Here is a 25,220-nt window from a genome sequence, read left to right on the forward strand (position 1 = left end):
TCATCACGCCGTTCGGCCTGTTCGAATTTTTGCGGATGCCGTTTGGCCTCAAGAACGCGGCCCAGGCATTCCATCGCTTGATGGACGGCGTGCTGCGCGACCTGCCGTTTCTTTTCGTCTATCTGGACGATATCCTCGTCGCCAGCACGTCCCGCGCCGAGCACCTCCTCCACCTCCGAACACTGTTCGGTCGCCTCAGCGAGCACGGCTTAATTGTCAACCCGGTCAAATGCCACTTCGGCGCGACGACCGTTGACTTTTTGGGCCACCGCATCACCAAGACCGGGGCCGTGCCGCTGCCGACCAAGGTCGAGGCCATCACCACGTTCCCGCGTCCCCGTTCCATCAAGGCCCTCCAAGAGTTCCTCGGCATGGTGAATTTTTATCACCGATTCGTGCCCCGCGCTGCTCAGCTCATGCGGCCCCTTTACGAGGCCCTCCGGGGCAAGCCGGCCAAGCATGACATTGTTTGGTCCGCGGCCATGGACGCGGCCTTCGCCAGCGCCAAACGGGCCCTCGCCGACGCAACGCTGCTGGCTCACCCGGTGCTCAACGCGCCCATCGCCCTCACTACGGACGCCTCCAACTACGCGGTGGGCGCCGTCCATGAGCAATGGGTGGACGGGGTTTGGCACCCACTCGCTTTTTTCAGCCGGCAACTCTGGCCGAACGAGTTAAACTACAGCACGTTCGACCGTGAGCTGCTCGGGCTATTCCTGGCCGTTCGCCATTTCTGACACCTCCTGGAGGGCCGCCCGTTCACGGCTTTCGTCGACCACAAGCCGTTGGTCTACGCAATGGCTAAGGTCACGGAGCCGTGGTCGGCCCGCCAGCAGCGCCACCTCTCCGCCGTGTCGGAGTTCACCACGGACATCCGGCACGTCGCCGGCAAAGACAACGCCGTGGCCGACTGTCTTTCTCGGGCCAGCGCGAACGCGGTCCACCTCGGCGTGGACTTCGCGCTCATGGCGGCCGACCAGACCACCGACGCCTCGGTGCAGGCACTCCGTGCGGCGGACACGGGCCTCCGCCTGGCCGACATTCCCTTCGCGGGCACCGTCCTGCTCTGCGACGTCTCCCAGGGCCAGCCTCGCCCCATCGTGCCCGTTTCCTGGCAGCGCCGCATCTTCGCCTCCATCCACGGCCTTTCTCACCCGGGCTGGAAAGCTTCTCAGAAGCTGGTGTCGGCGCGTTTCGTCTGGCACGGCCTTCGACGAAACATCCGCGACTGGGCCAACGCCTGCACGGCCTGCCAGCGGGTCAAGGTCCACCGCCACACCCAGGCCCCGCTGGCACCTTTCGCCGTGCCTGAACGGCGTTTCGACCACGTCCACGTGGACCCCCTGCCCCCCTCGCGGGGGTTCACCCACCTGCTCACCATGGTGGACAGGACCACCAGGTGGCCGGAGGCCGTGCCCCTCGCCTCCACCGAGCACCGCCGACGTGGCGCAGGCGTTCATCGCCACCTGGGTCGCGCGCTTCGGCGCACCAGCGGACATCTCGTCCAACCGCGGCCCACAGTTCAAGTCTGAGCTTTGGGGCGCGGTCGCCCGTTCGTTGGGGGTCACGCTGCACCGCACCACGGCCTACCACCCCCATGCCAACGGGTTGTGCGAGCGGTTTCACCGCTCCATGAAGGCCGCACTCATGGCCGGCCTTCAGGACGACGGTTGGGCCGACCGGCTGCCGTGGGTCCTTTTGGGCCTTCGCACGGCCCCCAAGGAAGACCTCCAGGCGTCCGCCGCCGAGCTCGTCTACGGCCAGCCGCTCCGCGTCCCGGGCGAATTCGTGCCCGACGCTACCAGTCCCTGGTCCGCCGCTCGCCAGCGCTCGGACCTCCAGGAGGCCGCCCGACGATTTGCCCCCGTGCCGACGTCCCGCCACGGTGGCCCCCAGTCCTACGTCCCCCCGGCGCTTCGCATAGCGGAGTACGTCTTTGTGCGTCATGACGCGCACCGGGGGCCACTCCGGCCGCCGTACGACGGGCCCTTCCGGGTCCTGCGACGGGGCGACAAGTCTTTCATCGTCGACTTCGGCGGCCGGCCGGACCAGATTTCTGTGGACCGCCTCAAACCGGCGCACATGGACGTCGACCGACCACCACGGTTGGCCCTTCCTCCGCGGCGAGGCCGCCCCCCGTCCACAGTTCCCCCCGCTCGACCACCCACCACCACGTCGGACCCCTCCCCACGACCCTCCAGGGGTCGCTTCGGCCGGGTCATCCGGACCCCCCTTAAATGGACCCTGCCGGTGCAGGTCGATTCTGGAGGGGCGTGTGTAGCGGTTACCGCTGGATGCACACAATCGCCTTGCACCGGCCAGAACACGGCCAGATGCGCCTCTCCCGGGCATGCCCGGACTCTCTGTTCCCGGGCACGCCCGAACCTCCCGGGCACGCCCGGTCTCGTCTTTCCCGGGCATGCCCGCTCTCGCCTTTCCAGGGCTCGCCCAGAGCGTCCGGGCATGCCCGCTATCGCCTTTTCAGGGCTCGCCCAGAGCGTCCGGGCATGCCCGCTATCGCCTTTCCAGGGCTCGCCCAGAGCGTCCGGGCATGCCCGCTATCGCCTTTCCAGGGCTCGTCCAGAGCGCCCGGGCACGCCCAGCCTCGACTTGCCAGGCCGCAGCCAAACACGCCCGGGCAGGTCCAGACTCGCCTTTCCAAGGCTCGCCCTTGACACCCGGGCATGCCCGGTATAGCTTTTGCCGGGCAAACTTCCCGACATAAATGTGTATATATATTGCTGCCCGATAAACGGGCTTGTCAGAATACCTGAGCTGTTTTGTTTCAATAAAGCAACTCGGACGAATTCCGTCTTTGGTCGCGTCAATTCTTTCGACTCGCGTTGGAGCAGAGTTCCTTCAGAGGGATGGAATTTGCAAGTATTGTGCTCTACACAACGTCTCTCTTGTTACTGATATTGATTCCCTTTTCATTTTTCTTTCTGCTCTCCTAGAATTTATTCAGTTACTAATTTCTTGTCATTTCCTGATGACTTACTTGCTTCTAGTTGCGTTGATTTGTTAATGTTTTCTTAATTTGCAGAGTAAGTTGTAAAAGTTACTTTGTGCTGACATTTACTGCAGACAATGCATTGTCTCAATTCATTTGCACATCTCATTTGATCGAGCAATATATTTTGTAAATCAATTTTTAAAAAACACACATCACTATGAAAATAAACAGAAAGTAAGTAGAGAGAAAGAAAATAGACAAGTAATCAAGTGTTTCGACTTCTGAGCAAATGCAGGACAAATAAGCATCACAAAAATAATCTGAAGCAATATGGAACCTCGAGCAAGGCAGCAGAGGGATCTCCATGTATCCCCAGACCAAGCTTGTCCACCTCATCGAGAAGAAACACTGGATTATTCACGGCGACGGTACGCAGGCCGCCAATGATGCGCCCCGGCATGCTCCCCACATATGTTCGCCTGCAAAACAGCAATTCACGCTTTCACATTCTCTCACATTCAAACCTCTCTTCTGAATGCCCCCCTCCTAACTTGTTACCAATGCAAAGTTAAATATCTCAGAATTTACGAATCACTATATTACTCTGCTGCAGTCTACCCTACGGCGTCTGTCCGTTCATGCGTGGGGCTTCCCCCGTTGAGGGAGTGGCTACACCCGTTCTGGGAGGAGCTTCAAAAACAAAAAAATGGAGAGAGGGGAGGGGTTTAGGGTAGGGAAGGGGAGGGGAGGGGAATGTAGAGGATGAAGGGTACGATTCCCTACGAGGGATTAGTGCATATTGTAACTAAGCAAAAGTACAGCGACTGAATACTAGATTTGGGATCGAACCGGAGTGCAATCATATTTTTTCATATTCCTGGGATGTATATACAGAGTTTGGTTAAGGCGAGTTAACTATTTTTCAACTATGTAGTTAAACAATACTGTACTTTGGAAAATGTAAGTAACAATTTGGAATAATTATGAAATACAATATTTATTAAATAACTAGCTGAATGCACCCGGCATTGTCCGGGTTCTTTTTGAATGAATTTAATCTTCTGTACATGGGTCTGACGGGAGCCCAGTATCAATTAATGCTCAACGATTCCTTGGTCTTTCTTCTGTCGGACCCCACGAGAGAATTTTGAATGCATGTGTTGCAATCAGTCAGATATTCCTATTAAGTGCATAAGTTGTACTTCAAGAGAATTTTGAAAGAAGAAGAAGAAGATTTATTGCGAAATGGGCCCAACCTGGCCGAGGGGGCCCTCGACAGGTCTCGCCACCTGGCCTATAACCTTCCCGGGGCCCGTCCCAACATTTTTTGTGTTTCAGGGGTTTCCTCCTATCTTTCACCGTTCAGGACATTAGCGCGTGCTGACAAACAAACAAACAAACAAAAGCTTTCTTTTGTATATATATATAAAATGGAAAATAAAAGATAACGTTTGGTTTTAAGCCATTTTTAATTTGTAAAGCAAAGTGTATTCGATGCTTTCAAGTTTGAAAATGAACAACAGAAGTCAGTCAATGCGTGTTCTCCATCCTCCTTTCTCTCAAGTCAATCAAGTAAAGGTGGAAGCATCACTTTTCACCCTATCCTCCCTCCTCTTCCCTGTGTGCGATCCTTTCCTTCTCTCCCCTGAGTGTCATGCTCTCCCCTGTACAGTGTGTGCAGTGAGGGATTGGAGAGTGAGGGAGATGGGACAATGAGGGGTAGAGAGGGGTGAGGGGTGGAGAGGAGTGAGGAGGTGTTGGAGAGGAGAGATGCGGGAGGGGGGTAGAGAGGAGAGAAGAGGGAGGAGTGAGGGGGGAAAGATAAGTGAGGGGTGGTGAAGGGTGTGGGGGAAGGAGAGGGGGAGAGCAGTGAGGGAGGAGGGGGGGGGAGGAGAGTGAGGATAAGAGGAGAGAGGAGGAGTTGGAGAGGAGTGAGGAGAGGAAGGAGAGATGGGCAGAGAAGTGAGAGGTGGAGAGGACAGGGGGTTGGGAGGGGGGGGGGGGGGGAGGACAGTGGAGGGAGGAAAGAGTGTGGAGAAGAGGTTGAGTGTGGGGAAGAGGAGAGTGTGGGGACGAGGAGAGTGCGGGGAAGAGGAGAGTGCGGGGACGAGGAGAGTGCGGGGAGAGGAGAGTGTGGGGACGAGGGGAGTGTGGGGACGAGGAGTGTGTGGGGAAGAGGAGAGTGTGGGGAAGAGGAGAGTGTGGGGAAGAGGAGAGTGTGGGGAAGAGGAGAGTGCGGGGACGAGGGGAGTGTGGGGACGAGGAGAGTGTGGGGAAGAGGAGAGTGTGGGGAAGAGGAGAGTGTGAGGAAGAGGAGAGTGTGGGGAAGAGGAGAGTGTGGGGAAGAGGAGAGTGTGAGGAAGAGGAGAGTGTGGGGAAGAGGAGAGTGTGGGGAAGAGGAGAGTGTGGGGAAGAGGAGAGTGTGGGGAAGAGGAGAGTGTGGGGAAGAGGAGAGTGTGGGGAAGAGGAGAGTGTGGGGAAGAGGAGAGTGTGGGGAAGAGGAGAGTGTGGGGAAGAGGAGAGTGTGGGGAAGAGGAGAGTGTGGGGAAGAGGAGAGTGTGGGGAAGAGGAGAGTGTGGGGAAGAGGAGAGTGTGGGGAAGAGGAGAGTGTGGGGAAGAGGAGAGTGTGAGGAAGAGGAGAGTGTGGGGAAGAGGAGAGTGTGGGGACGAGGAGAGTGTGGGGAAGAGGAGAGTGTGGGGAAGAGGAGAGTGCGGGGACGAGGGGAGTGTGGGGACGAGGAGTGTGTGGGGAAGAGGAGAGTGTGGGGAAGAGGAGAGTGTGAGGAAGAGGAGAGTGTGGGGAAGAGGAGAGTGTGGGGAAGAGGAGAGTGCGGGGACGAGGGGAGTGTGGGGACGAGGAGAGTGTGGGGAAGAGGAGAGTGTGGGGAAGAGGAGAGTGTGGGGAAGAGGAGAGTGTGGGGAAGAGGAGAGTGTGGGGAAGAGGAGAGTGTGGGGAAGAGGAGAGTGTGGGGAAGAGGAGAGTGTGGGGAAGAGGAGAGTGTGGGGAAGAGGAGAGTGTGGGGAAGAGGAGAGTGTGGGGAAGAGGAGAGTGTGGGGAAGAGGAGAGTGTGGGGAAGAGGAGAGTGTGGGGAAGAGGAGAGTGTGGGGAAGAGGAGAGTGTGGGGAAGAGGAGAGTGTGGGGACGAGGAGAGTGTGGGGAAGAGGAGAGTGTGGTGAAGAGGAGAGTGTGGTGAAGAGGAGAGTGTGGGGAAGAGGAGAGTGTGGGGTAGAGAGGAGTGAGGAGGAGAGTGTGGAGTAGAGAGGAGTGAGGAGGAGTTGGAGAGAAGTGTGGAGGGCTGGAGGGGAGTGAGGAGGGTTGGAGCAGAGTGAGGAGGGTTGGAGCAGAGTGAGGAGGGTTGGAGAGGCGTGAGGAGGGTTGGAGATGAGTGAGAGGACGGAGAAGAGGAGTGGAGTGACCCCGGGGGGAGAGGGGAGAGATGAGTGAGAAGTGAAGGGAAGTGAGGGGTCACATATGTGAAGTAACTAAAATTGTGCAGATGACATCATTTGTGGATCTGAGGAATTAGCAGTAACCATTTTGGAAACGTGAATGTGCAGCATCTTACTCAAGATGTCCAAATGTCACACATGACCATGCCTGTGGGTTTCCCACGGGTGCCTCACTCCCCATATAATAATACGCTTGCTTTTCTGCCCATCTGTGACATACAGTTGCACAATTTCTCTCCTCATTAACCCAAGTCTCACTTACTGCAACTATATGTAACTCCTCAATATCTACTTCAGCTTCAAGTTCTTCCATCTTATAATTTAAACTCCTGGTGTTGGAAAAAGTATTTTACCTTTTCCCTTCCTGTAATTATTTTTTGCTGCCTGGCCTTACCAATCATGTTACCACTCACAGTTCCTTCATTTACAGCCTCTCCGATCTCGAGCTCAAAATTCGATTTTTCACAATACAGACCTACCCCGACATAGATCAGCAACGAAGGCTGGAAAGGGTGGAAATGCAAATGGTTCGGTGGATGTGTGGAGTATCGCTGAGAGAGAGGAAGACAAATGATGAATTGCGAAAGATGATGGGAATAGAGCCTGTGATGGATGCTGTGAAGAGAAACGGTTTGAGATGGTTTGGCCATGTGTTGAGGGAGGATGAAAGTGACTGGTTGAGAAGAGTGATGGAAATGAATGTAGAAGGAAGTAGAGGACGGGGAAGACCGAGAAAGACTTGGCTAAAGATGGTGGAAGAAGAAATGCGGGCAAGAGGCTTAACAAGGGGAGATGTAGAAAATAGGGCAAAATGGAGAAGATTGTCATGGGGACCGCAAGGCTAACCCCCGCTCTTGCAGGGAAAATGGCCTTAAAATGCCTGTTGTTGTAGTCGGACCCCGACATTCACGGGGGGATACATTCCTGGAAAATGCCACGAATGTCAGGGCATTGTTTTAATAGGAAAAGGGGTTCCGGCAATTCTTGATCTGTGGAAAAATCCACGAATAATGATATTTCGTGTGTGTGTGTGTGTGTGTGTGTGTATATGTATATATATATATATTGTGACGGAACCCAACGTCAGCCTCGGATCCCTTCTCGAAGGGGGATTAGTCCCCTCGTTTGTGACTGACCGACGTGGTCCCTGAAGCTGCACAAGCTCCCTCCAGAGGCAGGTGAGCAGCTTCGTTCGCGACCGCGGATAAGATGTTAATTTGCCGAGCGGATGGCAGCCGCGGCACGAACCGTTAACAAAGACTAACCCGATCCTGAACGTTGGCCAAATCGTGCCACAGGTATTCAATGGGGAAAAGACAAAGACGACGGATGTGAAGAAGAAGACGAAGGCAAAATGTTGGAAACACGACTTATTTATGATTACTATTTACACAATGAAAGAAACCAAGGAAGAAGGAAGGATAATAAAATAATGTAGAAAGGGGGACGGACCAGAAGGACACAGTGCAATTTCTAGCTTATACAGACTTACTTATAACCCAGGACAGAACACACAAAACAAACTCACGTACACAAAAGGATGGAATGGCAGGAATGGTTTGGAGGAATGAGCAGGTCCACTCCGGGCGGGAAGCGAGGAGCCGGCAGCTCCTTGTATTCGGCTTTACACCGCACACCGGCAGGGTCACTCGCTGCCCCGTCAGGGCTTCACGCGGCTGGTTGAAACGGGGCTGGTTGAAGCGGCTCTCTGCAGAAATCAGCTGGGTCACGCATCTGCCGTATCTCTGACGCCACTCTTCCAAAGGCTTCCGCGCGCGCTTATATCTCCCCGGGGCGATCAAGCCGCCGGCCTCCAGGACACGCCCATCGGTGAGGTCGCCTCGGCCCTGATTGGTCGCGAGGGCTCACCGATCCCACCCTTAGAGGAGGCGTTGGCAAGGCCATGCCTTGTTCCCGGCGCTGGGCCGACTCCTCCCACCTTCGGCTCCGAGATGACCTCGTGGCTAATGGAGTCTTGCAGCGAAAACAACAACCCACAGCTGCAGCAGAATTCAGTGAACCGCTCAATGCAGTTGGCAATTGAGGAAAGGGGAATCCAATGGAGGTTCTGGGGAAATTGAAAGGGGATACTACCTTGTCTGGATTCGGTGCAATGGAGTGTCAATTAATGGAAGACACAGCCTTAATCTAATACACACAATAAGGAGATAACTACTGAACAGGGAGATCTATGATTTGGCTACGTCATTGTATATGACCGAACTAAGGGACGGCCTTTGACCTTTATACACAACAACTGGAGGAAGGAGGGTGATATTTTACAACACAAAAAAAACACCATTCTCAAATTCATAACACTGCACCCTCCTCCTCTTAGGCACGTCCCGGGCCTATTACTTTTACTTTTAGTGTGGCACGTAGGTGTAGTTCCCTCTACATTTAACCTGACCCTGAGTGTGACAGTTTTAAAACATAAATAAATATGTCCCGCTGCTCCATTGCACCCTACCTAACAGACTCACGCCCACAGCTAACCGAATTGCGGAATTGTCTTCAAACTACAACATGAACGATGGGGGAGCATTATTTACAGTTGACGCTATTTTATTTACAAAACGCAACCCAGGACCTGTGATTGTTCTTTTGGGGGGGAGACAGTCTGCCCTGCATTGACGCACCAGAAAGCACCAAAACACCATCAAGCACCCTTTGGTGCACAGTCATCACAGTTCATGAATAAAAATAAACCCAAACCCCTGGTGCCGACATCCTCACAGTGGTGGAGTGCCCAACCAACTACACATACTAACCGGCTACACGCCCAGCCATTTCCACGACACTAATGCACCCATCCAACCATCATTCTTCCACAACGCACCACAGATGCCAATATCCAACCACAATTTACCTGTACCCTCTACCTAACTCTTACACTACCCTCTCCGGGTATTCGTGATAGGGGTCCACTCTTCCCCCATTCACACCATCCACTCCACTCCACAGTTTCCACCATAATCACCCCACGACCATCCATTCCATACTCCATATATTCCCCACAACCATTTCCCATACACCTGCAGTTGCACACCTGTGCAATCACCTGGTGCCACCTGCACCCTCCTTCCTCCCTGGACCATTTGGTCAACACAACACACATCACCATCACTCACTCATACACTGCTCCATACACCTGTTCAGTTGCACACCTGTGCAATCTCAATCGTTCCTCACTCACTGCTCCACACACTTCCACGCTCAATACACTTTCGATTCTCAAACACACGGCATCATCTTATCTAACTACTCCCCTCTGGAACTTGCGCTTCCCAGTCGCCCCTTTAAACTATTGCGCTCCCCCGTCATTATTATCCAACTACCCTCTCTATGTCCCCACTACCGGTTCAATGTTGCTACCTAACCTTACCGTTATCTATGGTCATCTTCTCGAGCTCCCTACACACGATATCCTAACCCTCCCGGGCTAGTTTTCACTGCCATACACCCCATAACTAGTGCTCCTTTGCCCCCTTTGTGAGGGATGGCAGAGTTGCCATCCCACCACATCAGGCATCTCTCACTACCAGTTTGGCTCATCCAATTGCAATCAATCAAAAATTTGCCAATTATCTGCCAATTCTATTCACTTTTCTAAATTTCGGATCAAAAACACTATCATCATCACCGTTCATTAAACTTGAGCCACGGTGCGTCGTTACATTCCCAAAGCCCGGCTTCGCATAGCCGAGCAATGAACGTGGGTGGTTTGGTCGCCTGCAGGTTGAATCCGTCCAGCTTTCGGTTCAAGGGAGGTGGTTTGGTCGGGCCGAGATTCCACGCACCATCTCGGCGCGGCACTTTGCGGTCCCGGGCCCGATGGCTCAATCTCGCCCGGTCGGAACTCCGACCCCGCCAGGGGGCACCGTTCCGCTTCCTCCTACTCGCCCTTGAACCGGACCGGTCGCCTCGCCCGACAAGGCCCGGACTCGACCGTGCGGGGCGGGGCCAGGCCCGAATCGTGCGCGAAGCTTCGCATCCAACAAAGCGCGCCCCGCGCGAAGCTTCGCATCCAACAAAGCGCTCCGCGCACCGAGCACCCGCTATCCGTCGCCCTAACTACTAACCCGGTCAACGTCGATGCTTCACTTGCATGCTCACACCACTCGACCCGCTTCACACTCACAAAGCCCGGCGTTCCAACGCCGTCCGTCCATTCCACACACTCCGTCCATTCCACCAACGCACTCCCTGTTACACCCCACACCTCTCGTGCACACTCGCCGTTCGCACGCTCCCTTAACACACCTCGCGCACCGTCTTGCGCACTCTCCCTCGATATGTACTCCGTACCACTCACCATGGGCGTGCACTCTTGCATCCACCCACTCACGCGCTCCGATGGGCTCTCCCACACCCGCGCCACAACCAACTCAGGTGTGCTTTCTCGCACACCCTCTCCGTTCACCCCAAACGTGCATCCTCGCACCCGCTCCTCCTCCAACTCACTCTCCGGGTCACTCTCACCCTCGCACGTACACTCCGTCGTGCATTCTCGCTCACACTCGGTTTCACACTCGCGCTTCGTAACACGCTCACCCCTTGACACACACTTTTTTTTTCACACGCGTGCCATTCGCTTTAACACAGCACACAAAGGACCTTCCACGAACGCCCGGGTGCTTCCTCGATCCCAAGCGCGCAACAATTCTCTTCGCGCCGAACCCTCTGCCGAAAAACCTCTTAGCGCCATATTCAGCCCGTCTCACCTTTGGGATCCTCTTCTCCACGCGCACCTGCAAATCTTTATAAGGATTAGCAAGTACGGCATCAGGATGTGCATTCAGACTTTGAGCAATTTCCATTCCTTCCTCCGACTGTTGCTCTTTTACGTCTGTCGTTTCTACAATTTCAATTATACCCACTACTGTTTTTTCTTTATTCACCTCGACGACCGCTGGCTTCAATAAAATTTTCTCTCCTACCTCAGCGGTCGCCAGCTGCCCCATACCCCGGGTCGCAATCTCTATACCCGTCATTGTACCCGCGCTTTCCTCCACTTCGCCCAACCAGTGCTTCTCGACCCGCGTTACCTCCTCGTGCACCCCTGGGACCTGCTCGCTCAACCCGCGGTCTCTGTCCCTCTCCGCTTCCCTTACTTCATATGTGACTCTGTCCCTCGCCATTTCCTCAGTTATTTCTTTAATTTGGTTTCTGGTACCCCTTGCTTCGTCCCTCATTGCCCTCGTTTCTTCCTTTTGGGTGTCGAATTTGGCCATTATTTGCATCATAATTATTTTCATGTACTCCGGCATCTCGGGCTCGGCTGCTGCGACCACGGGCGCGGCTAAATTTGGGGCCGCTACAACCACGTGCGCGAGGGCGCCATTTTGCGCACCTGATACCCCCTCAACCACGTCCTCATTGTTCTCCTCCTCCATTTCTCCCACATACATTTCCCCGAGATCCTGGGTCGACTCTACACCCTCTAATTCCCCCACCGGCATCCCGTCGCCTTGACCATCCATGGCACGATTTTTAAATTTAGGATTTTATAAAACCAAATTTCAGCCCACTCGTAATTTGAGCGCGCGAAGCGCTTCAGGTCCGAATCTCGCTCCCGACACCAAATGTTACGGAACCCAACGTCGGCCTCGGATCCCTTCTCGAGGGGGGATTAGTCCCCTCGTTTGTGACTGACCGACGTGGTCCCTGAAGCTGCACAAGCTCCCTCCAGAGGCAGGTGAGCAGCTTCGTTCGCGGATAAGATGTTAATTTGCCGAGCGGATGGCAGCCGCGGCACGAACCGTTAACAAAGACTAACCCGATCCTGAACATTGGCCAAATCGTGCCACAGGTATTCAATGGGGAAAAGACAAAGACGACGGATGTGAAGAAGAAGAAGACAAAGGCAAAAGGTTGGAAATACGACTATTATTTATTATTACTATTTACACAATGAAAGAAACCAAGGAAGAAGGAAGGATAATAAAATAATGTAGAAAGGGGGACGGACCAGAAGGACACAGTGCAATTTCTAGCTTATACAGACTTACTTATAACCCAGGACAGAACACACAAAACAAACTCACGTACACAAAAGGATGGAATGGCAGGAATGGTTTGGAGGGATGAGCAGGTGGAATCACAGGGCACAGCGAGCAGGTCCACTCCGGGCGGGAAGCGAGGAGCCGGCAGCTCCTTGAATACGGCTTTACACCGCACACCGGCAGGGTCACTCGCTGCCCCGTCAGGGCTTCATGCGGCTGGTTGAAACGGGGCTGGTTGAAGCGGCTCTCTGCAGAAATCAGCTGGGTCACGCATCTGCCGTATCTCTGACGCCACTCTTCCAAAGGCTTCCGCGCGCGCTTATATCTCCCTCGGGCGATCAAGCCGCCGGCCTCCAGGACACGCCCATCGGTGAGGTCGCCTCGGCCCTGATTGGTCGCGAGGGCTCACCGATCCCGCCCTTAGAGGAGGCGTTGGCAAGGCCACGCCTTGTTCCCGGCGCTGGGCCGACTCCTCCCACCTTCGGCTCTGAGATGACCTCGTGGCTAATGGAGTCTTGCAGCGAAAACAACAACCCACAGCTGCAGCAGAATTCAGCGAACCGCTCAATGCAGTTGGCAATTGAGGAAAGGGGAATCCAATGGAGGTTCTGGGGAAATTGAAAGGGGATACTACCTTGTCTGGATTCGGTGCAATGGAGTGTCAATTAATGGAAGACACAGCCTTAATCTAATACACACAATAAGGAGATAACTACTGAACAGGGAGATCTTATGATTTGGTCTACGTGATTGTATATGACCTAACTAAGGGACGCCCTTTGACCTTTATACACAACTGGAGGAAGGAGGGTGATATTTTACAACACAAAAAAAAACACCATTCTCAAATTCATAACAATATATATATATATATATATATATATATATATATATATATATATATATATATATATATATATATATATATATATATATATAAATAAATAAATAAATAAATAAATAAATAAATATATATATATATATATATATATATATATATATATATATATATATATATATATATATATATATATATATTGTTACGGGTCGCGGACAGATGTTATATTGACCGAGCGGTGGCGTGTTACCGCGACCTAACAGGATCCCCGACTCACCTGATTCCACCCAAACGTTGGCCGGATCGCACCGCAGCTGCTCAATGAGGGAAAAGACAAAAATGACGAATGCAAAGAGGAAAACGAAGGCAAAGAAAGGTTTGGAAATACTACTGAATTTATTGACTATTTACACACAAGCAAAAAGAAAGCAGTCACGTTTATTTACAAGCACATAAGACGCAGGTGACAGGGAAAATACTAGCTTATACAGACTTAATTAACCCAGGACAGAACAAACAGAACAAACTCACGTACACAAGAAGGATGGAAAGGCAGGAGGTGGATGGCTGGAGGGAGAGGGAGGTCCAAGGGGGTCCCGCAGCACAACCGGCGCGTTTAGCAGCCGCCGTTCAGGCCCCACGCTGCTGTTTTGGCCGCTGTGGCCTCCGCTGCCTTCCCAGGACTTGTCTGACGCGTCTGGTCCAAACCCTCAACTCTCTCTTGGTTCACTCACTCCTCACCACCGACTCCTCACCGCAACCAACGCAACCACTGACCGCCACCACCGACTCCTCACCGCAACCAACTGACCACCGACTCCACTGACTGACTCTTCACGACTCTCTCTCGTGGGGACCAACTCACTTGCTTCCTGCGTGCGCGCCTTTTATAACGCCTCCGGCGATTAAGCCGCCGGCCTTTTGGACACGCCCATCGGGGTGCTCACCTCGGCCCTGGTTGGTCGCGCGACCCTCTGGCTCCGCCCTTGATGACGACGGGCGGGCACGCCTTTCTTCTCCGACGAGAGCACAGGTTCAATGGCGGTTATTGGAGGGGAGGTAATTCGGCAATCGAGGCCCGGCAATGACGGAAGGGGGTGTAAAAGGAAATGGAGATTTTGGGGATGGGAAGGAAAGGGGATCTATTCTCTTTCACTGGTGCAATGGAGTACTTCAATTAATGGGAGACACAGCCTTACTCTAAAACACAGAATAAGAGATAACTATCAACAGGGGTATTCTATTACTTGGCTGATGTGTATGCTTGTGGACTAATTATGGGATGCCCTTTCACCTTTACACAGCTCCGGAGGTAGGGGGGCGCAGAATAAACAATAGTAATAATAGTACAGCACACAATCAAAAAAATACAGTCCTCATCTCCGCAACACTGCACCCTCCTCCTCTTAGGCACGTCCCGGGCCTACAACTTTTATTTTTAGTGTGACACGTAGGTGTAGTTCCCTCTACTTTTAACCTGACCCTGATTGCGACAGTTTTAAAACATAAATAAATGTGTCCCGCTGCTCCATTGCACCCTGCCTAACAGACTTACGCCCACAGTTAACCGAATTGCGGAATGGTCTTCAAACTACACACTGACGGTGGGAAGCATTATTTACACTTGACGCTACTTTTATTTACAAGACTAACCCAGGACCTGTAATTGTTCTTTCTGGGGGGGAGACAGTCTGCTCTGCATCGACGCACCATGAAAGCACCCAAAAACGCACCCAAGCACCAATCGGTGCAGTCACCATTGTTCAAGAATGTTCAACAATAAAAAATAACCAAACAACCCCTAACCCTGCAGGTGATCTCTTGCTCTTCGGCTCCCTCTGCTGGTTATCATTATTTGTTCTTCCAGATGTTGTCATTCCTTTGCTTTGCTTACTGGCGGCCTATTTGTATTAAAACTTGCACCCAATGTGTCCATTTTTATTTATTTTATTTATAGCCCACAGGGCCGACTAGTGTGGTTCACCTGTGGGGCATCGGTGCCCTGTGGCCAAGGTCCGCCAGCAAGATTTCGGGCCCTCATGGCCGGTTCCAGCAGAGGGGCCATGCCCCAACCCATGGGGTCCATAAGTGGTGCTCGGCCACAGACATGTGGTCCATAATGTGGTGCATCGATGCAGACAGCTGGTTCTGGGAATTTCGGGCGCACAATGGCCGACCCACGCACGCTCCCCTCGGCACCCAGTGGCGCACAGGTCATGTGGGAGACAAATGGGGAAAGACAATTGAGCGAGGGGTAAGGTCACAAGGGTACACATCAATAAGGCAATGCAAGGCGACATGCATACGGAGGGCGAAGTGAGAAAGCTCGTCCCTACCGTACGTCACCCCCCTGTTACCTACCCTACCCTTGCCCTTACCCCATATGTACAAAAATCTACACATTTACAAATTCGTCACTACTGTCACGTCTTCCCCATATTTCCCCTATACCAAATTCGTCTCCACAATCCCTCTACTTCAAAATTTGCCATCACCAAATTCATCATCAATCCTCATAAGGAGGCAGAGATGGAACATCAAAGCACAATGTCACACCCACGTCATGATGCGTCTCACAATCCAAACATTTGCACAGTAACAATAATTATTAAACATGGCATGGTGCGGAGTACCTGTCACCTCAGGTGAGTGGATGCAGATGGTGTGAGGAGACTTCATCCTAACTACTTTCTAAATGACATTAACACACTTTACACTACCCGGGGTCTCTCCCTGCCAATCCATTGGCCAACTTACACTATGGGTTCTAAAAACCAATTCCCATTGCCCAAACTGTGGTGCTTCTCAATTTGGGGTCTCACTCCCCCGATTCATCTCCCGGTGCCTCGCACAATTTCTGGGCTGCGACGTGTAGCTCTCCCAGCAGGTCTACTCACCTGCACACCTCCACCACTGCAGTTGCCACCCGAGCTTACCTAGCTCCTCACCCTAACCTAACTAACTGGGGAAGGCCTCTCCTGGCTCTGTCACCCCTTGGTGCCCTCTGGCACTGGGCTACCCGGGTCCGTCCTCCGGATCCTCGGGCCCCATCCACAACTACCGGCTCCCAGAGCCCACCTGCGGCCTCACCTGGCCGACATCCTCACAGTGGTGGAGTGCCCAAACCAACTACACACACTAACAGGCTACACGCCCAGCCATTTCCACAACACTAATGCACCCATCCAAAGACCATTCTTTCACCCGCACCACAGATGCCAATATCCAACCACAATTTACCTGTACCCTCTACCTAACACTTACACTACCCGCCCCGGGTATCCGTGATGGGGGTCCACTCTTCCCCCATTCACACCTTCGCACCATCCACTCCACTCCACAATTTCCACCATACTCACTCCACGACCATCCATTCCAATACTCCATACCATTTATTCCATACAACCATTTATTTCACACAACCATTCTCCATTCACCTGTTGTTGCACACCTGTGCAATCACACCTGGTGCCACCTGCACCCTCCTCCTCTTCCTGGACCAGTTGGTCAACACAACACACATCACCACTACTCCCTCATACACTGCTCCACACACCTGTTCAGTTGCACACCTGTGCAATCACACCTGTTCAATTCTCACACACACGGCATCATCTCATCTAACTACTCCCCTCTGAACTTGCGCTTCCCAGTCGTCCCTTAAACTATTGCGCTCCCACGTCATTATCATCCACACTAAACTACCTGCGTCCCCACTACAGGTATCAGTCACTAACTAACCTTAACGTTACCTAATGTCAATCTCTTCTAGATCCCTACACACAATATAACCTAACCCACCCGGGCTAGTTTTCACTGCCATACACCCCATAAACTATAGCGCATTTGCCCCCCCCTTCTGTGAGGGATGACAGCGTTGCCATCCCACCACAGCGGGGCATCTCTCACTACCATCCCCCCAGTCCTCTGACGCTACGAGCCCCCGTCGCAAGAGGTACTGGGTCCTGCCTCGGCATCTAGAGCCGAGGCGATCCATGAGGGCGCCTGCTCGCCGGCATAAGGTCTTATCCGGTCGGCATGGACGATCCGAGGGGGGGTCCGTGGCCCCATTTTGATCTTAATGACCACGTCACAGATTTGCGACAGGACGACTCCTGGGCCTTGCCAGGGGGAGGTGAGTTTTGGGCACCTTCCCTTCCGCCTCCGGGGATTAAAGAACCAAATCTTCATCCCCGGAGCGTATTGACTCCCCTGGCTCCGGTCGTCGTACCTGCGCTTCATCTTGGCCCCCGCCAGATGGAGCTGGCGGCGGGCGAAGGCATGGACCCGCTCCATGCCTTCCTCCAGGTGACGTGCGTAACCCTCCCTCGGCGGTGTGTCCGTGGTGTCTGGCACGGGACCGCATAGCACGTCGGCGGGAGCCCGTAACTCCCGCCCATACATAAGCAACGCTGGACTGCATGCGGTGGCCCCGTGTTGGCTAGTTCGGTAGGCCATCAACAGGTACGGGAGATGTTCGTCCCAGTCATCCTGACGGGTGGTGGTGAACAATGCTAGTTGTTGGATCAATGTTTGATTGAACCTTTCCACCATCCCGTCAGATTGTGGCCGCAAGGGCGTGGTCCTGGTTTTCCGAATTGACAGGAGTCTGCACACATCTTTTAGCAATTGACTTTCAAAATTTCGACCCTGATCGGTGTGCAGCTCCTGTGGAATCCCGTGCCGACATACAAATCCTTCTACGAAGGCCTGTGCTACCACCCCTGCTTCTTGGTTGGGGAGGGCATAGGCCTCCGGCCACTTGGTGAAATAGTCCATTACAACGAGGATATACTTATTACCTTGGCGGGTGCGGGGCAGCGGTCCTAGAATATCCATAGCCACCCGCTCAAGGGGGGCCCCCACCTGATGTAATTGAAGGGGGGCCCTCATCCTCCGTGCTGGTCCCTTTTTGGCAGAACAGGCGTCGCATCTCCGACACCAGTCCTGTATGTCGCGCCCCATATTCACCCAATAGAACCTCCGGCGGACCCGAGATATTGTCTTTGTCCTGCCCAAATGGCCGCCGGAGCGGGTACCATGCACCTGTTGCAATATGACGTTCTTGAATTTGTCAGGGACTATCACCAGCCAGGAAGTTCTATCAGAGGGAACCTCCACCCACTTGCGATACAAGATGTTGCCTTTCAATTCCAGGGTCTGCCACTGAGCCCAATACGCCTTTGTTTGCGCCCCGAGGGGGGTGACCTCTTCCCCCTTTGGTCTTTGCCCCAATTTGACCCAATTGAACACTGGCCCCAGGACAGGATCCTCCTGCTGGGCCGTGCTCCATGCCAAATCTCCAAATTCCTCTTCCGCGGTTAGTGGCAAAATTGGCCCTCTCACCCGGGTTGCCCAGACGACGAGAATCGGGGCAGAATCGCCCAATTGCTCCCTCTCCTCGTGTCTCGCACAAAATTTACAGTTTTCCCCCAGACAAGGACGCCGAGAGAGTGCGTCCGCATTACCATGGGCCTTCCCGGCCCTATGGGCCACATCAAAATCGTACTGCTGCAACTTTTCCAACCACCTTGCAATTTGGCCCTCCGGTTCCTTGAACCGAAGGAGCCATTGCAAGGAGGAATGGTCAGTTCTAACCAAAAATTTCCGCCCGTACAGGTACGGGTGGAAATGGTTCATGGCAGCCAGCATAGCCAATAACTCTTTGCGAGTGACGCAATAATTTCGCTCGGGCCTACTTAAGGCCCGACTATAGTAACCAATCACTCTCTCCACGCCCTCCTGTGTCTGAGACAAAACTGCGCCCAATCCTTCCTGGCTCGCATCCGTGTCCAGGGTAAATGCCCCGTTACTAGTGGGGTAAGCTAGAAGGGGTGCGGATGTTAGACACCCCTTCAATTTTTGGAAGGCCTCGTGGCACTCCCGTATCCAATTAAATCGCGTCCCCTTCTCCGTAAGCCGGTGGAGGGGACGGGCCAACTCCGCAAATTTCGCCACAAAGCGCCGGTAGTAGGAGCAGAGTCCCAAAAATCCCCGCACCTCCTTGATGGTACGTGGTGCGGGCCACTCCTCTACCGCTTTAATTTTGTCTGGGTCCGTTTTTACCCCCTCGCGGCCGATCACGTGACCTAGATAGGCCACCTCTCTTGCAAACAAAGTGCACTTACTCGGGTTCAGCTTCAACCCTGCCTGTCTGAGGCACCCGAACACCTGGTCCAAATTAGCTACTGCCTGGGGGAACGTTTTGGCATGTACTAGGACGTCATCCAGGTACACCAGGCATGATTGCCATGGCATGCCGCCTAGTACATGTTCCATCAAGCTTTCAAAGGTGGCGGGGGCGTTACACAAACCAAACGGCATCACAGTAAACTGATACAGTCCCTTACCTGTGGAAAATGCCGTTTTCTCCTTCCCTGCCCTATCCATCTCCACCTGCCAATACCCACTCTTGAGGTCCAAAGTTGAGAACCAATTTGAGCCCGCAACGGCATCGAGGGTGTCATCAATCCTTGGCAGGGGATATGAGTCCTTGAGTGTCACGTTGTTTAGCTGGCGATAGTCCACGCAGAACCGCGTGGTCCCATCCTTCTTTTTGACCAGCACAACAGGTGACATCCAAGGACTTCCCGAGGGCTCGATCACACCTGCGTCGAGCATTTTTTCAACCTGCTCGTCAGCTTCCGCCCTCTTGCTCCAAGGGAGCCGTCGGGCGGCCTGACGAATAGGCCGGGCCTCACCGGTGTGGATCTGATGTTTCACCAGGCCCGTACGTCCAATATCCTCGGTGGACAAGGAGAAGAGGTCCAAATGGGACCCAACCAGTTTGTGTAAGGCCTCCCTCTGGGTACCTCCCAACTCTACACTACTACGATTTACCATCTCGCAAATGGGATCGGGCCAATTCCTAGAACTTATTGAAGGCTCCCCCTGGGGCCGGCTCGGCTGGACGTTCTCGCCCCTCACTGACGCGACTTCTCTAACTGGGGTGCAGCCAGCTACCTTCATGCCCCTCACTATAGTGCGTGGTTCTGTGCTAATATTAATTACTCGGACGGCCACCACCGGCCCGTCCGTTTTTACAAGGGTACGGCCCACGATTAAACCAGGTATGGATAGCGCTGCCACCGGTTCGACCAGGCCGCAGGACTCCTGCCATGTCGGGCGAGCTGACCATCGGGCCGGCACGATGGCCTCGGCCCCCGGAGGGATGGTCACGGCCTCAGGAGCCTCCAGCTCCACCCTCTCGGCCGTGCTCACCCCCTCCAATGGTAGCTCTTCCACTCCCCATCGCAGGATCCCCCGACTCGTCGATTTTACAACCGCTGGCAGTCAACAAATCCAACCCTATTAAGCATGGGTCGCACACCTCCGCCACCCAAACCTCTATCTCTTTCCTTACCGATCCCAACTTGAGGGTCACAAAACCACGCCCTATGATCGGAGCCGTTGCCCCGGTAGCCAACTGCAAACTATGATTTTCCAGACGCTGGATTTTACCCCAGCCGTCTGCACTCGAATTAAGGACCACGGGGCTGATGATCGTGGCGCTGGCTCCCGTGTCCACCACGGCGTCTACACCCACGCCGGCAATTTTGCACCGAATTGTCAAACTACCCGTCCCAATTCGGCCACAATGAATGACCTGTCGCGTCAACGAGGGCTTCTCCCCATCCCCTACTGCCGAACACCGCCCTGCATGCCCGGCACGTTCTAGTTTCCCGGGCCCTGGCGGGGGGGTGTCTGAGGTCGGCTAGGCCGATCTATACGGGGCGGAGTTGAGGGCATCGGTTGGCGGGAAACGTCCCGGCGCGGAGCTCGACACTCCCATGCACGGTGACCCATCCGAGCACAATTATAGCACCTCACCTGGTAAGGTGCTTGCCTCCGGTATTCCAAATTCCCCCCCCCTGTATGTCCGAATTGGGGTACTCTGTCGGGGACTACCGGGTGCCACCGCTGGGGCCGCCTGCCATGGTCCAGGTCCCGCCAGGCGCCGATCCACTAACCTCCGGACCATGCTCTCCAGGTCAGGGCCCCCGTCGGGGGCGGGCCCCCTTGGGGGGCCGCCCCCCATCACGGGCCCCATCTGACGCACCGCCACTGCGTGGCGCTCGCCTCCCCGGGCCAGGGGCCTCGCTGCTTCCCAACGGGCTGCAGCGTCGGCCGCCTGACTCATGGTTTGCGGGCGCCACATGGCGAGCTGTTGCCGGAGCTCCAGATCCGGAAGGGCCTGAATAAAGTGATCCAGCGCCAGGCTTTCCTGGGAACTCGCTGCCATGTCCGCGTATGCTATCCCGACCGCGCGGCGAATATCGTGAGCAAGTCCCCGATGGTCTCCTGGGGCTTGCGTTTTCGCTGCGCAAGTTGGGCTTTAACAAGCTCGCTTTGCTGTTCAATGCCGAACCGATTAATTAATGCCGCACGGAGAGCTGGCAGGGTGAGAGCACCCGGTGGTAAAGCCGTCAGCACCTCCGCCGCCGCACCGCGCAGTGCCCCCACCAGGTGTACTCCACCTTCGTCCGGATTCCAACCGTTGCCTTTACACACGTACTCAAACTGCGCCAGGTACGCCCTCAAATCACTCTTGCCGTCATACGGCGCGAGTGGGACCTTGTGGGCGCCCGAAGGTCAGACCCCGCGCGTCACTCCTTGCGGGATCAACCCGTTCGGGCTCCCACAGTACGTTATTCCCGGGGGGCTCCCGCGCGTCCCCCGTCCCTCCAAACACTACCCCTCCTGGTGTCGATGCCTGGGTCGCCCCTCCGCAACCCGCTACCCACGCCATACCCCCACATCCTTGCTCACCAACACCCCCCTCACTCCCCATAGCCAAACCTCCTTGCACACCTCCCCTGTCCATCAACTCCGGACCAGTCATACATCTTACCATTGGTCCCTCACGAACACCCGGGTCTACACCACCCCCCAAGCCGACTGACTCTCCCCTCACATCATATACATTGCCACTCACCTCCGTACCTCGTCGTCGCACCTCCTCTGCCACCTGCAAACTTTTTATTTGGTTAGTGAGAACCTCATCATGATTTGAACACAGACTTTGTACATATTCCATGACTTCCTCCTTTATCTCCCTCTTAGTTTCCCTCCGTCTCTTCTTAATTTCACTCACCCCCTCTTCCACCTCCTCTAATTTTTCCTTTACCTCCTTCATCTCCCTGTGCGCCCCCTCTATTTATTCCTCTAACGCCACTTTAACCGTTTCTATGTGCGTCCTCACCTCTCGGTCCTTCGTCTCTATTACTTCTGTCACCTCTTCCAACTTCTTCGTCAACCCCTCATGTACCATCTGACATTCATTCTGCGTCGCTATTAATTCATTTTTTATGTCCTTTTGTGTCGCTTTTAACCCCCCGATTATTGCAGTGTTCTTTTCCACTTGGTCCGCTAGTTCCCTTTGTCCGACTGTCAGCTGTTCTACTCCCTTCGTCAGATCCTCTATGCCCCCCTGTAACCTAGCCGTATTATTCCTCACTTCTTTCTCCATACGCTTCTCACCTCGCTTTACCTCCTCGCGTAGCCCCGAAACCTCCTCCCTTTCTTTTGTAGATGCCGCCCTCATCTGTCCCAATTCATCCCTCTGAGCATCCAGTTTGGTTTCTACCCCGATTTTTACCTCCTCTATCTGCTCTCCCATTTGTTTAATTTCTCGGGCGGATTGCTCCCCTATCTCCCGCAATTTGTCCTCCATCCTATTTTCTAGCCCCATTAACCCATTTTTCATCCCCTCTATCTGATTCTCCTGGGCAGCCATTCTATTTTCCACCCCCGTTAACCCATGTTTCACCTCTTTTATCCCGTTGTCTAACCCCTCAAAATTATTGTCTAACTTCCCAAATTTCTTGTCTAACCCCTCACCAGTACCCCTCGCTTCGTCCCTCATTACCCCCATTTGGTTTCCCATTACCCCCATTTGCTCACCCTGAGCCTTAATTTGCTCACTCTGAGCATCCATAAGGGCCTTCATTTGGATCATAAAAAGGCCCCAATCCATCGGCGGTGCTGCCACGGTCACGGGCGTGGCAAAATTTGGTGCCGCTAGACCCACGTGCGCGAGGACGCCTCAACCGCCTCCTCATTGCTCCCCTCCATTTGATCCTGGGTTACTCCTAAACCCTCTATCTCTCCCACCGGCATCCCGTCGCCTTGACCAGCCATGGCGCGATTTCAAAATTCGGGTTTTGCTTTAAAACAAAACAAATTTCGTCCGCTCCAAATTTTGACCAAATTTTTTCTAGATGTTTTTAAAAAAAAATTTGGTTCGGGCCCCGAATCCCACTCCTGACACCAATTGTTACGGGTCGCGGACAGATGTTATATTGACCGAGCGGTGGTGTATTACCGCGACCTAACAGGATCCCCGACTCACCCGATTCCACCCAAACGTTGGCCGGATCGCACCGCAGCTGCTCAATGAGGGTAAAGACAAAAACGACGAATGCAAAGAGGAAAACGAAGGCAAAGAAAGGTTTGGAAATACTACTGAATTTATTGACTATTTACACACAAGCAAAAAGAAAGCAGTCACGTTTATTTACAAGCACATAAGACGCAGGTGACACAGGGAAAATACTAGCTTATACAGACTTAATTAACCCAGGACAGAACAAACAGAACAAACTCACGTACACAAGAAGGATGGAAAGGCAGGAGGTGGATGGCTGGAGGGAGAGGGAGGTCCAAGGGGGTCCCGCAGCACAACCGGCGCGTTTAGCAGCCGCCGTTCAGGCCCCACGCTGCTGTTTTGGCTGCTGTGGCCTCCGCTGCCTTCCCAGGACTTGTCTGACGCGTCTGGTCCAAACCCTCAACTCTTTCTTGGTTCACTCACTCCTCACCACCGACTCCTCACCGCAACCAACGCAACCACTGACCGCCACCACCGACTCCTCACCGCAACCAACTGACCACCGACTCCACTGACTGACTCTTCACGACTCTCTCTCTTGGGGACCAACTCACTTGCTTCCTGCGTGCGCGCCTTTATAACGCCTCCGGCGATTAAGCCGCCGGCCTTTTGGACACGCCCATCGGGGTGCTCACCTCGGCCCTGGTTGGTCGCGCGACCCTCTGGCTCCGCCCTTGATGACGACGGGCGGGCACGCCTTTCTTCTCCGACGAGAGCACAGGTTCAATGGCGGTTATTGGAGGGGAGGTAATTCGGCAATCGAGGCCCGGCAATGACGGAAGGGGGTGTAAAAGGAAATGGAGATTTTGGGGATGGGAAGGAAAGGGGTAAAAAGATAATTATCTTTCACTGGTGCAATGGAGTACTTCAATTAATGGGAGACACAGCCTTACTCTAAAACACAGAATAAGAGATAACTATCAACAGGGGTATTCTATTACTTGGCTGATGTGTATGCTTGTGGACTAATTATGGGATGCCCTTTCACCTTTACACAGCTCCGGAGGTAGGGGGGCGCAGAATAAACAATAGTAATAATAGTACAGCACACAATCAAAAAAATACAGTCCTCATCTCCGCAACAATATATATATATATATATATATATATATATATATATATATATATATATATATATATATATATATATATATATATATATACACACACCACCGGTCAAAAGTTTTAGAACACCTCAATTTTTCCAGTTTTCATTGAAATTTATGCAGTTTAATGTCCAGTGAATAACCTGAAATGGTACAAAGGTAAGCAGTAAACTGCTCGAGGTTAAAAAAAAAGTTTAGGCGAGCAAAAACGGGAAAATAATGCAAATTGCACAGTTATATTGTAAAAAAGGCCTTCTTCAGGGAACAGGTAATGGCTAAACAACTTACAGCTGTTCTGCAGCAATGTAAGTAAATTCGGCCTTGAAAGTTGATGCAAACAATTCCTACAGGTGTCCCAACCTCTGCTGATTACTTGATTACAAACCCCCTGTCTGTATAAAAGCAGTATTGGAACAGACTGTTATTACACCCTCTGAAGCATTATTTGGACAATATTGCACTGCAGGAAGTAGTATATTGG

At 53.4% G+C, this 25,220-nt stretch overlaps 1 protein-coding gene across 1 annotated transcript in view; it reads right to left on the reverse strand.

The window, feature by feature from the left end:
• Window positions 1-25,220, reverse strand: part of LONP2 (lon peptidase 2, peroxisomal) — a gene marked incomplete at its 5' end in the record, with an annotated part of 103,853 nt that overhangs the window by 21,381 nt on the left and 57,252 nt on the right. Inside the window, 1 exon segment of the mRNA XM_068105087.2 lies at window positions 3,291-3,432. Within this exon segment, the coding sequence (XP_067961188.2) occupies window positions 3,291-3,432 (142 nt within the window).

The sequence above is a fragment of the Myxine glutinosa genome, chromosome 2 (assembly GCF_964187855.1).
Source record: "Myxine glutinosa chromosome 2, kmMyxGlut1.1, whole genome shotgun sequence".
Classification (NCBI taxonomy): domain Eukaryota; kingdom Metazoa; phylum Chordata; class Myxini; order Myxiniformes; family Myxinidae; genus Myxine; species Myxine glutinosa.